This window comes from Hemibagrus wyckioides, unplaced genomic scaffold (genome assembly GCF_019097595.1).
Source record: "Hemibagrus wyckioides isolate EC202008001 unplaced genomic scaffold, SWU_Hwy_1.0 Contig4, whole genome shotgun sequence".
Taxonomy (NCBI): domain Eukaryota; kingdom Metazoa; phylum Chordata; class Actinopteri; order Siluriformes; family Bagridae; genus Hemibagrus; species Hemibagrus wyckioides.
The window spans coordinates 780,203-793,750 of record NW_026690802.1 but is presented as its reverse complement, the minus strand read 5'-3'; the positions used below and the strand labels follow the sequence as shown (position 1 = coordinate 793,750).

The following is a 13,548-nucleotide window of genomic DNA, read 5'->3' as shown; positions in this document are numbered from 1 at the left end:
GCATGTGAGGTCTAATTCTTATTTCCTGTGAAGCCTAAAACTCATTCCTTAGTTCTGGAGGTTTTTCTCATTACCTCGTTGCTGGTCTGTGTGATTGGTGTTAGATGATATATACAGTTCAAGGTGATAAATGTGGAGCCATGCCTTGTCTTTAATGCACTTCTAATTTAATTATAAATTTCACTTAGGAGTAAAGGATTGTCACCAGCAGAACTACCTTGAGTATAACAAAACAGTGTGAAGGTTTTTGTACAGTGCAACTGGATTTCCTGTCACTGTGGGCGCCAGAGCACAGTAATATAGTGCAGAGTCTGATACAGCAGCAGAGGAGATGATCAGATCCACTTTCTTATCTTTAAGTGTAGCATTCATTCTTGGGGGACGGTTTTCACTTAGATCTCCATTTTTGTAAATATAAAGAAGGAACTCAGGTTCAGATTTTGGATATTGTCTGTACCAGTGCAGGGAGAATCCTGGAGCACTTGTTACAAATTCGCAGGACAGAGTAACATCATCACCTTCATCTACAACATTCTGAGTGGAAAGTGGCTTTATTGAATCTGCCATGGAGTCACCTGTCATGGAGAAGAGAACATAAAGTTTAACACAATCAAGCCAGAATTACACACAGAAATCATGCTTTCTATAACACCAGACAATTAATAAACAATACATAATATCTAAACTAACAAAAGGTGTTAACTCACCTAGTGAAAGCCACAGACACATGAATATAACAGTGAACATGATGACTGGTTTTAGCTGAATGAAAAAGCTCTTTCTGTACTCTAATATATTAACATGATAAATGTTCAGGAAGCTCCACCCCCCAGCATCACATGACAGTGTCTCCAGTGTTGATGACAGTGAAACATCCTGGCTTTACATTAAGCCTTGTTTGGGAAACTGTGCTGAAACTCTTTACATTGTAAACAAACAAAAACTGACAGCAGGAAAAAATTACTATTAATTAAAATGAGTAAATATTTTATTTTATTATTTTTTGTATTTTATAAGTGGTGTCTGGACAAAAAGGTATTTGAAAGCATGTTTATTAAATAGGATTACATTTTCATGAGGTGGTATTTTATTAGGTGAGGAACAAACCAGGCTCTTTTCTTTCTCTTATCTATTATTCTTTATTGTGGATTAAACAACAGATAGAGTCGATATTATTTTGCAAAGAAGTATTTATAATCACAGAAGTCTACATTCTTGGGGATGTGAGCAGGGTCCTTGTATTTGGGCCACAATAAGATAACTCACTACGCCATCTTCTGGAGAAAAGAGAAAAACTTTAACAAACAAGTCTTTTTTCTTTAAATTCACAAATTAGTACAACAAATAGTAATTTCTGAACTTCTGTACAGAGCCTCATCTGCTTTCATTAAATTCAGAATTGGCTCTGTGGACTTTTCTGAAAAACTTTCTATCTAATGTAACTGAGTAAACTAGGGAAATACAGTATCTTTTAAAACAACAATATTTTTCCCTAATCAACAAACTGTTGTTTATTGAGAAAAGCAATTATTATTATTATTATTATTATTATTATTATTATTATTATTATTATTATTATTGTTGTTGTTGTTGTTGTTGTTATTATTATTATTATTATTATTATTATTATTATTATTATTGTTGTTGTTGTTGTTATTATTATTATTATTATTATTAATAATAATAATAATAATAATAATAATAATAATAATTCTTGCTTCAATTACAAACAAACAAAACAAGGTACATACTCAAGTTACACAATATGACGATATATAGCCAGCAATAGGTTGACCAAACCATTAACAAAGCTGATTAAATATCATAATATCATCAAAAATGAATAAACAGATAAAAATAAATGACCTGTAACTAGAGTGAGAATCAGTGGTATGTATCTCACTATGTACAGTAAGTTGTATAGTTGAGCCATTTCTGAACACAGCTCTGTGAGGATTCTGTATAATAGTGCTGTATGTGCTGAACTTTACACGTCTCTAGAAGGACACACCCAGGAAGTGATGCTGTTGTAGTGTAACTTTGTACAGATCATCACTTCACACAGTATCAGTGACAGAAAACTAGAGTCATTAATGTAGCTGTGTTGTATTTTAAGATTTATCATCTATACAATACTATAAGCCTTTATTTGTTTTTGTGGTGTTTACATTATTTGAAAACTATAAACAATTATGATATTTTGCTGTTAATCTGTAAATGTGATAAATAGGCTCATTGGCCACTACATCAAGATATTTGTATGAAAAAAAATGCAAACTTTTCATAATAATGATCATAGAACAACAGAACCAGATTCGTACAAAATCTCTCTTTACACATACATTTGCCCAATAGGTAAGTATAGGAAAGCTGATTAGTGTAATTATATCTAAATAATAATTTCATGTCATTGCTTTTCCACAATTACTATCATTAATTAATCTTTAAATTTATATAGCCTTTCTTCAAAGGTAAGTAATAAAATATTGGTATTCAAAATTGACATAGTTGCTAAAAATCCAAATCAATCTCTTTATATACCTGTGTGTTCACAGTTTAGGAGGAGAAGTAAATATCTATTCTACTTTGAAGGTGCTGATAGTAAGAAATAAAAGACCAAAATTATTTAATTATTGTTCATAACATACAATAAGTTAAGCGTGTGAGAGAAATGTCTGAGGTGGTGTGTCTGTGCTACATTTACAGGAATCTCTTTTGAATTTTGGAGGTTTTATTTAGATTTTTAGTTTAAAGTAGACTAATAAAAAGGAATTGAGGAACCAGTAAGAAGAGTTTTACTGAGTGTGAGTTTAAATCTGGAGACACAGCACAGAGACATTAACTTATTATTTTTGTTCCTTCAGCTAGAGTTTATAATGTGCAGTCAGTAAACACAAACCTGATATCACCTGATACTACAAATGCACTAGCCTCTGTTTTATATATATTACACTATCCTAGATTCCTCATGTAAATTATTTGGACTCTAACTTCTCTAAACTTCTCCTTGATGTCCATCACTGTATGTGTTTTTATTGCCTTAACCAGAACAAAATGGCTACTGTATATGTATGTATGAATGGATGGATAAATGGATAAATGAATGAATGTTAGTGCCAAAGGGTGATATCTATTTTTTTTGTTGCTGCCATTGTTGAATAAAAAGGATGCCAATAAACATCAATTCAATAGCATACATCAGGTAATTGTTGTGAATATGTAATATAAACAGAGAGAGACTAATGTCTAGGATCCTGCATTCTCCCCACTGTGGCCTAAGCACAGAACCAACCCAGTCACTGGTGGTTGCACAAGTCTGTGCATTTTCAAGCTGAGATTAATTGGGAGGTGTGGGAGTAATTTTTGAATGGTTTAAAGTGGTTTAGAGTGTTTAAAGTGGTTTTGAATGTTTTAGAGTGTTTAGAGTGTATATGAATGCATTCTTGATTGTGTTTGTATAAAATAATCAGAGGACAGCATGGTTGGGTTGTCAGGCACCACCTTAATTTATTGGTCACCTCTATTTACAGTTTTAACAATGAACGGTTTAACACTACGAAGTTTGGGTGCGAGACTTTGTTGACAGTAGATGAGACTTGGATGGAGTTTAAGTCTTGGTATGGCTGGGGTTGGAGCTGTGCCCAAGGTCCTGAGCAGAAGAGCAGCACGTCGTAGGAAGCCAAGAGTAGCAGGAGATAGAGCTAGGAATAATTGGAAGGAAACTGTGATTAAAACTACAGCAGGTGTAGAAGTGAAAGAAAACATTGTTTGCAATGAATTAAAACTAAGCAAAGACAGAGCAGTGGCCCTGAAACTTACCCATGCTGTCCTCGGAGGTCAAAATGAACTGTTTGGTGAAAACAAGCTGGAAAAGTCCTATTGATAAGTGCACAGATGTCCACTATTTTTATAACTGACCTCGGAAGTCCGATTATAATGGAATGTGAAAGAGTTAAAAAGTAAGAGATAATGGTGTCCAAAAAGAACCTGATATTTCAGGAAGTAAATAGGAGTGACTTTCTCAGCAAAGAGGATTTGTTTTGAATATTATGAAAAGATAAGAGAAAAGAATAAAAAGACTATGTTTTGTGATGATTATTTCGGAGGTTGTTGGGATGTTCATTCATGAGCAGCTCAATTCTTGTAATCAGCGCTGATTGCAAATAAACCTTGTATCTGCATTCATCCAGTCTGGGCAGTTTGGATTTTTTTAGTTAGAGCCTTGCTTGACTGAGCTGTCGGGTCAATGTGGAGCTGGAGACAGATAATAGCAAAGTATTAATTGAGTAGTATTAAATAGAGCGTTATAGTATTGGATAAAAATATTTTCCACAGAGGGTTGCATCAAGAAGGGCATCCACTGTAAAACCTGCATCAAATCAAAATATGCAGATCAATGATCCACTGTGGCAAACCCTAACAGGATCAGCCGACAGAAGAAAAAACAGTATTATGTTTGCCTTCAGTGTAGTTAAACTGTGTGAAAGTTTTTGTACAGTGCAGCTGGATTTCCTGTCACTGTGGACCTCAGAGCACAGTAGTATAGAGCAGAGTCTGATACAGCAGCAGAGGAGATGATCAGATCCACTCGTTGTATGTTTTCATCAACATGAGCGTTCAGACGTGGTGGGATTGGGTCACTTTTATACCCACTTGTATCAATATAAAGAAGGAACTCAGGGTTAGATGTTGGATATTGTCTGTACCAGTGCAGGTAGTTTCCTGAAATACTGCTAAATTTGTATTCGCAAGACAGAGTAACATTTTCACCTTCATGTACAACATTATGAGTTGAAAGTTGCTTTATTGAATCTGCCATGGAGTCACCTGTCATAGAGGAAAGAACATGATGTCAGTAACCTATGTGTAGATCAAGCCAGTGTTACATAAATCTCACATTCTGCTTTTTCACATCACCACACAGACTATTTAACCATTAATTCAACTTTTAATATTTATGCAATAAACAAGGCAATTTACTCACCTAGTGAAAGCCACAGAGACACGAATATAAAAGTAAACATGATGAACGGTTTTAGCTGAATGTAAATATTCTGAGGTCTTTATGTACTCTGATATGTCAACATCATAAATGTTCATGAAGCTCCACCCCACAGCATCACATGACACCAATGTTACTGACAGATTGTTGATTCTTACTGAAGCGTCGCTGTTTGTGGAGAATATTTCCACATTGTATTCAAGTTCAAGCAGGACATTTATTTAATTAATTTCACAAAAGGCAGATGCAAGTGCAAATTGCAAACTACCAGAAAAGGCTATGGTTGAAGCTGTGCTACACACAACAACCACAACGAGAAGTCATTTTCATTCACAAAGTATAACAACAAATACTACTTTCCAGAACATTACATAACATTACTCTCCTGAACTCCTGAATTTGTAAATCTTCAGCTGTTTAACTTGAGCTTGCTTCAGCTTCTAACTGTCCTCACAGTCAGGCATTTCAGAAGTGAATGTAAACATGTAAATAGCTCCATCTTGTGAGAAAAGCATGGCTCTGCTCCAGTCATGTGTAGTGCTTTTTGTACAGTGTGGTTGGGCAGCAACAGTAAAGAAAAGCAAGAAGAGGAGTAACATTGTTATCCTGAGTGTTTAGTTCAGGTCTCTAGCTTTAGAAATAATTGCCAGTGTTGTGTATTTGAAATGTGTCTCTGATGTCTAGGAGAACTACTACTATAATTGGGATTACATTTTTTTTCTTTTCATTTTATTTCTTTTGTCTGCAGTATATAACATATAACAGTATTTAATATATTCCATCAACAGTAAAATGCACTATTCTGAAAAGACCATTAATTCACATGTTTTATTGAATCTTTTCTTGTGATAATGAATTCATTGATTTTTAATCATCTTTAATTATTTCTATAATTATCACATGTTGCAAATTATACACGAGCCCACATCTACATTATAAACAATATAAGCATGAAGAAAGGAAGGAAAGAATGAGAGTAAACTGGTTACAATGAATCATCAGGACAACTGGACAGAAAAGGTCAATTCTATTTTAATTCTATATCAACAATTGACACTAAAAGTTCTGTTAGCATCAGACAAAATATACTTGAAAATGTACAAATTTACTGCAGTGTTTAGTTGTGTATTCATTTTTCTTTTCAGTTGCATATGTTACCACCACTGTATTTTGTCTGTTGTTAGCTGATAAGTTGGGAAAGGGAAAAGGAGAGTAAATTCAATTCAAGATAGAACTGTAGAGAAAACCATCATGTTTTAATTTCCTCAATTCTTCTTTAAGTTTCCTTTTTATGTTACTGTAAATGTCAAGTTTCCTTCTACTCTGTCTTCAGTGAAGCATCTAAGCATTTCTTGTGTACAAAGCCTCAACTGTAGCTTCCCTCTGTTTTAACCAATCAGAGTGCAGGATGTGCCACATTATGTAAAATACACACACATGTTCTAAAAGAATATAATGGTTAAAAGATTTGTATATTTATTTACTACACTTCCTATTTCTATAAAGTAAACATTTTCTAATCTACAAAATATATTGTTGCAATTACAACACTGTAAGGCTTTCTATACTTTCTATATATTAGAATTGATTATATCACATTAATAATTACTAATGAAGTGTTACTGTATTGTTACTTAATTACACTTGCATATACTTGGCTTGAAGTAATGCATTACTTCAATAATCTTTTTTTAATCAAACAATTCTTTCACAGGCACTGCAGTGACTGATACAATTTTAAAAATTCCCCATAAAATTATAATAATATAAAACCCCTAATACAATTTATAAGCGTCTTGTATTAAGCTCAATGCTCTTTTAAGTATCTGTGGTAATTCAAGTGTTTCCCTTAATATCAGTGCTGGATCAAGTGCTATTTTATAAGCTGCCAAATAATGAAGAGTGAAGTCTTTAGTTCACTAGTGTTACATTAAAACTCAGCAATTTAAATTATTTAAAGACATTGATATTTAACTTTGTTTTACATTTTTATTGCATCAGGGGAATAACAGCATGAACCTTAGCAGAAATAATTATTTTTGATTAAAGATTAACATTTATTTTTAAAAGATTTCTTCTCTGATTGTTCAACCAATAAGTATTAACAACATATGTAAGAGGATCATTGTTGATATTTAAAGGAAATAAACAGCGAAGTTTGAGAATTAAGAAAGAAACCTGTATCTCCCCCTGCTGAGAAAAAAATCAAGCTTGACTTTTGTACAGTCTGTTTGAGTTTTGTGTCTCTGTGGGCTGCATGGCTGTAACAAACCTCCAGACACCGGGTGAGTAGGATCCATGTGCAGTTTATTAATATAATTCAAAACGACAGGCAAGAAAGGTCAGAGAACCGTAAAGACGAACCGCGATGCAAACTAATCCAAAAAACACTAGACTGACTCAGAAAACCAATGAAACAAAATGAGATCAAAACCACAATAGCAATCAGACACGAGAAACAGCTTGGTACAGAGCTAGTCACAATACTCTGTAATGTGCATCCAAGACTGTCTCCATGATCAGACCAGCAGAGGAGCAGAGATTAATCACTGAGGCTCACAAGTGATAGATTTGTGTCTGAAAATACTGTCTCCTAATAATACATGTGTCAAAAATCTAATGTGATTTATAAATATACTCTTTATAAATCACATTAGAGACAGAATTCCTCCAAACATGGCATGTAAATTCAAAATGATCAGTAGATAATAGATTTCCATATAACAAAACTGTGTGAAAGTTTTTGTACAGTGCAGCTGGATTTCCTGTCACTGTGGGCTGCAGAGCACAGTAGTATAGAGCAGAGTCTGATACAGCAGCAGAGGAGATGATCAGATCCAATTGTTCATCTTTAACGTTAGCAGTCATTCTTGGGTCAGTGTTGGAAATTAGATTTCCTTTTTGGTCAACATTAAGAAGGAACTCAGGTTTAGATTTTGGATATTGTCTGTACCAGTGCAGGTAGTCTGTTCTACCACTTTTTTTATATGTGCAGGACAGAGTAACATCATCACCTTCATCTACAGCTTTATGAGGGACAAGTGGCTTTATTGAATCTGCCATGGAGTCACCTGTCATAGAGAAGAGAACATAATGTTTTTAATCTTTAAATAATCAACAGGAAATACTTAAGTCAGACCCACACTCTGCATTTTCACACTGCATCACCACACAGACTAATATTTAATATAATATAGTTAATATTTCTGTAATAATAAAAAGTCAATGTTAACTCACCTAGTGAAAGCCACAGATACATGAATATAACAGTGAACATGATGACTGGTCTTAGCTCAGTGAAAATAGTGGAGATCTTTCTGTAATCTAATATGTTAACACCATAAAGCTTCAAAATTGCTCCACCCCACAGCATCACATGACAGTGTCACCAATGTTGTTGTCAGATTGTTGATTCTTACTGAAACATCCTGGCTTTACATTCAGCCTCATATGGGGAACCTGTCCAGAGGACATTTAAGTAAACACATACTGAAAGCAGGAAATTAATGTATTCCCTTAATGCTCAACTCTAACAGTTAAATCTAAAAAAAATAAAACTTTCCTGTACTTATGATATCAAGAGAAGAAGAGAAAGAAGAGTAAAGGCAGATTCACAGATAAGTTTCCAGTTTTCAGTGTTTCTCACACAGCAGGTGCTTTTGTTGATTTTTGTATGATTGAAGAACGTCACAAAGGTTTTACTGTGAAAAGTAGCTTTCATCGTCTCAAATAATGTGAGCAGGTTGTGTGGTGCTCTAGTTGTTGAGGCACAATAAGATAAGTGACTGCGCCATCTTGTGTTCACTGAAGAGAAAAAACATAACGCACTAATAAATAAATAAAACCCTGCAAACAGGTCATATAGTCACACATGTATGCTCTGGATTAATATTTTTATATTTGACCTTAGACTTAAATTGTATTCACAACACACAGAATTCCCTTTAGATAAATTTTCTTATGCTTGATCATGAATCACAACATTATATTTTAAACTAACATTCTTTTATGAAACATTTCTCTTCTTCACACTTTCTCACACTGAACACTGCAAAAGAGCAGAAGACAACAATGCACTAAAGAATAAGACGGTTCTAGCTACTTGTTTAAAAATACAAGGAATTGGTTTACTGATTAGTTTGACTATTATATATGTGAAGTTACGACACTTAGACAATAAAATGCCCTTCATCTGCAGTGTAATTACTCCAGACAGAACAGAGAGGATCATGAGTCCACTGGCATTGTGGAATTCTGCTATGAGGATTGACCTGGGCCTTGTCTTTAGTGCACTTGTTATCAGTCAATATGGAATTGTACCATGAGGGTAGAAATCTTTCTTTATAATAACAATGACACAACACCACACTACAAGAAAACACTTTAAGCAGAAGGATTTTAACAGTGTGATAGCACAGTGACACAGCAGGTAGTGTTGCTGCATCACAGCTTCAGGATCCCCAGTTTGATGATGTGTTCAGGTCACTGTCAGTTTGTGTGCAGTTTTGAATCACCTCCAAAAAACATGACAATCACCAGAAGAGAGAAAGAGAGAATCCCCCAAAAGGACATGGAACTTTCTCTAAAGCATTGGTAAAGCTGCTTCAATATAACAAAACTGTGTGAAAGTTTGCTTGTTCCTACATTTTCCATTTCTTGATCATTCTGTAAAATTCTATTTAAGATATGATGTTTAATGCCTTAATGCTCAGTCCTAACAAACACACAAGGTTACAGGTTGTTAATTAGAAAAAAAATAAAGTGTTCCTGTACTCAAGATAGCATCAGAAGTGAAAGAACAATAAAGGCAGAGTTTCAGATGAGTTCAGTGTTTCTGACACAGCAGGTGCTTTTGTTTGTCACAGAAATGACATTAGATGAGTATTTATTTTTATTACAGTTTAGTCTTAAGTGGTCAGATGTGTAGAATTGTGTAGAATGAAAGGGTCAGTGATTAATTCTTGTAGTTTGTGCTCTGCCTCAGATAGCAAGATTTCCAAGTCTGTAAGCAGCTTTACTGTTTTTACCGCCATGTTTGTCTCTTTATTCAACTTTTACACTGTAGGCAAACAGCCTCTGCAAGATTATATAAAAGATAAAAACATTTACACATTGTTTTGGTGATATATGTTCATGGTCCTGTCCTACATCCTGTCCTACACCATGTCCTATCAGGGGAGTAAACACACAATTACCTTAAAGTTACTTAAATACTTGATTATTAATCACAAGATAATATTTGACCCCGAAAAACCTTTATGAAATTATTTATTTATTTTGCCCAAACTGAACACTGTGCAAAACAATAGAAAAAAGCACTTTAATAATGAATGAGTTCTAGTCAACCTTGAATGAGGAACCTGTCCTAAGCACATAGTAAACAAATACTGACAGCATATCATTTTTAATAATGAAAACAATCAATCTATTCTATAAACATTAAATCATCATTAAATCTTATGTTGTTGTAAATTTAATGTATATACATTGGGGCAATGTTTGTGAGTTCACAGTGTAGTATTGATTCACCCCTAATTATTAACAGTAGTACAGATTTATTATCAAATATAATTAGGCTCATTTGTGTCTTGGGGCCTGAAACAAAAATATCACTTAGAAGTTTCCTAAACAGACTTGCATTCTTTTACAGGTTCCACAGATGCAGGGTCTCAAAGGGTAACAGACATATTCCCAAAACCTACAGCAATTAAGTGCTGAAGTATTTCAATCAATGTCAAAAACACACTGGGTCATCAAACTAGGAGACATTCTTATTATTCAAGACTCAAGACCAAAGTAAACCTGCACAGAAACATATGTTGAACACGTCAGATCTCAAGCACAATAAACACAGAAATAACTGTTCATCAAATGGAATGGTGTAACATTTTTGGGTATTTCAGGCATGTAAACTTTACACTGTCATTTACTAAGCTAGCTAAAGTTATTATTATCTAGGCTGATTGGAGTCTCTAAATTGCCCGTTGTGTGTGTGCCCTGCGATTGGCTGGCACTCCATCCAGGGTGTATCCTGCCTTGATTCCTGAGTTAGGTACAGGCTCCCTGTGACCTGAGGATAGATTGGATAAGCAGTACGGACAATGAAAATAATGAAAACGTTTTCTTATTTGATTCATTTGTTAATTACATTACTCTTTTTTTCTACACAGAGCACATCAATACAAATGACTAGGTCTGAAATGCACGGCCTATACTGGTATATTGTATATTGTAAAATTCTGCTGTGATGATTGAACCAAGCTTTTACTTTTTATTTCCAGGTTATCAAGGAATATGGAATAGTATCATCAGTGTGTAAAGATGTATACCTGACTATCTGAGTAAAGTGTCTGGAAGAGGCTTGGAGGCAACATCCACAAAGTTGTATATATTTTCTGGTAAGGATCCTCAATGGTGGATAGATAGACTCTAATCATCTTTCTAGTGGTTTTCATTATCTTCCATAGAGTCTTCTGCTCTGACACTGAGTGCAGTTGAATAGTTTCACATGATGCTATCAATATTTCCCTGAATGTAATGATGAGGATGGGAGAGAGGGGTCTGCTCTCCTATCTCTACATGAAATTGAGACACTTCTGGGATTTTCTGGCTCAGATAAGATCCTATGTGATGCACCATAAAAACTGTCATCACTGTGATGCCAACAGTCATGTATTTTTTAACCTGTGGATTGTTGCTTTTACATGGCTTTAAGCCTCTTCTTCTTCTTTCTGCATGTAGACTCATCAGAGCATCTAAAGAAATACCCAAGAAGATTGAATACCAAAATAAGGAAAAGCTACTTTTAAAAGTTATATTAATAATCCCTCTCTAAACCAAATATTATACCATTAATGAATGCAAAATATTTAACTAATTTTTACTTTTCAGGCACTGATGAACTGTCAGAGAAAGACATCAGATAGTATTGCTGCCTCACAGTTCCATGGTCCCCAGTTCGAGATTGAGCTCAGGTTTCCCTCATTTCCAGTGTTGCCAAGAAAAGCTATAGATCTCTGAACAGGATAAAGTGGTTAATGAAGCTTAAAAAACAATTAGCTATCTCCTAATAATCCAACATTTGTCAAACTATAACATATTTATGAACCCTTTATAAATTGCAAGAGAGACAGAATTCGCCAAAAATAGCATGTAAATAGCAGCTCAACATCATCAGCAGAACTGCTTTCAATATAACAAAACTGTGTGAAAGTTTTTGTACAGTGCAGCTGGATTTCCTGTCACTGTGGGCGCCAGAGCACAGTAGTATAGAGCAGAGTCTGATACAGCAGCAGAGGAGATGATCAGATCCACTTGTTTAGTTTTATCATCAACTTTAGCAGACATTCTTGGGTCAGTGTTGGAAATTAAATTTCCTTTTTGGTCAACAATAAGAAGGAACTCAAGTTTAGATTTTGGATATTGCTTGTACCAGTGCAGGTTGTTTCCTGTAGTAATGCTTGATTTGTATGTGCAGGACAGAGTAACATCATCACCTTCATCTACAGCTTTATGAGGGAAATCTGACTCTATTGAATCTGCCATGGAGTCACCTGTCATAGAGAAGAGATCATAATGTTCTTAAACTTTAAATAATCAACAGGAAATACTTAAGTCAGACCCACACTCTGCATTTTCACACTGCATCACCACACAGACTAATATTTAATATAATATAGTTAATATTTCTGTAATAACAAAAAGTCAATGTTAACTCACCTAGTGAAAGCCACAGATACATGAATATAACAGTGAACATGATGACTGGTCTTAGCTCAGTGAAAATAGTGGAGATCTTTCTGTAATCTAATATGTTAACACCATAAAGCTTCAAAATTGCTCCACCCCACAGCATCACATGACAGTGTCACCAATGTTGTTGTCAGATTGTTGATTCTTACTGAAACATCCTGGCTTTACATTCAGCCTCATATGGGGAACCTGTCCAGAGGACATTTAAGTAAACACATACTGAAAGTAGGAAATTAATGTATTTATGTTATTTCACATATGTTAGTGATATCTCTAAATTAGAGAAAGTTTGTGTAAACACCAGCAGGCAGATTAATGTTAGAAAAACTAAGTGGAAGAGAATATGGTTTATTTAAGAATGAGGAAGAAATGAGTATTTTCCCTTGGTAATTAAGGTTGAATTAATCCCTTATTTCTCAGCTCTAACAGTTAAATCTGAAAAATAAAACTTTCCTGTACTCACAGTAGCATCAGAAGAAGAGAAAGAAGAATAAAGGCACATTCACATATAAGTTTCTAGTTTTTAATGTTTCTGACACAGCAGGTGCCAAAGAAATGACATTAGATGAGAATTTATTCTTATGACAGTTTAGTGTTAAGTGGACAGTTGTGTTGTTTAATCAGAATGATATCTCTGAAATTAGCTTAGGCACTAAGAGTAACCAGGGCAGGGGTTAGGATATTATATCAGCAGTATGTATGATAGAAGAACAAGTATACTCTATGTCTCAGAGAATGTGAGCAGGTTGTGTGGTGCTCTAGTTCTAGACCAACATTAAGATAAGTGACTGCGC

General features: G+C 34.5%; 1 gene segment (V, D, J or C); it reads right to left on the bottom strand.

Moving 5' to 3' along the window:
- Positions 1 to 282: 282 nt before the first annotated feature.
- LOC131350529 (T cell receptor alpha variable 20-like) lies at positions 283 to 5,024 on the bottom strand (the record flags this gene model as incomplete). The annotated part of the segment is given in 2 exon segments: positions 283 to 575; positions 4,985 to 5,024. Coding segments are annotated over 2 exon segments (333 nt in total), but the record flags the coding sequence as incomplete, so codon positions are not given.
- Positions 5,025 to 13,548: the final 8,524 nt, after the last annotated feature.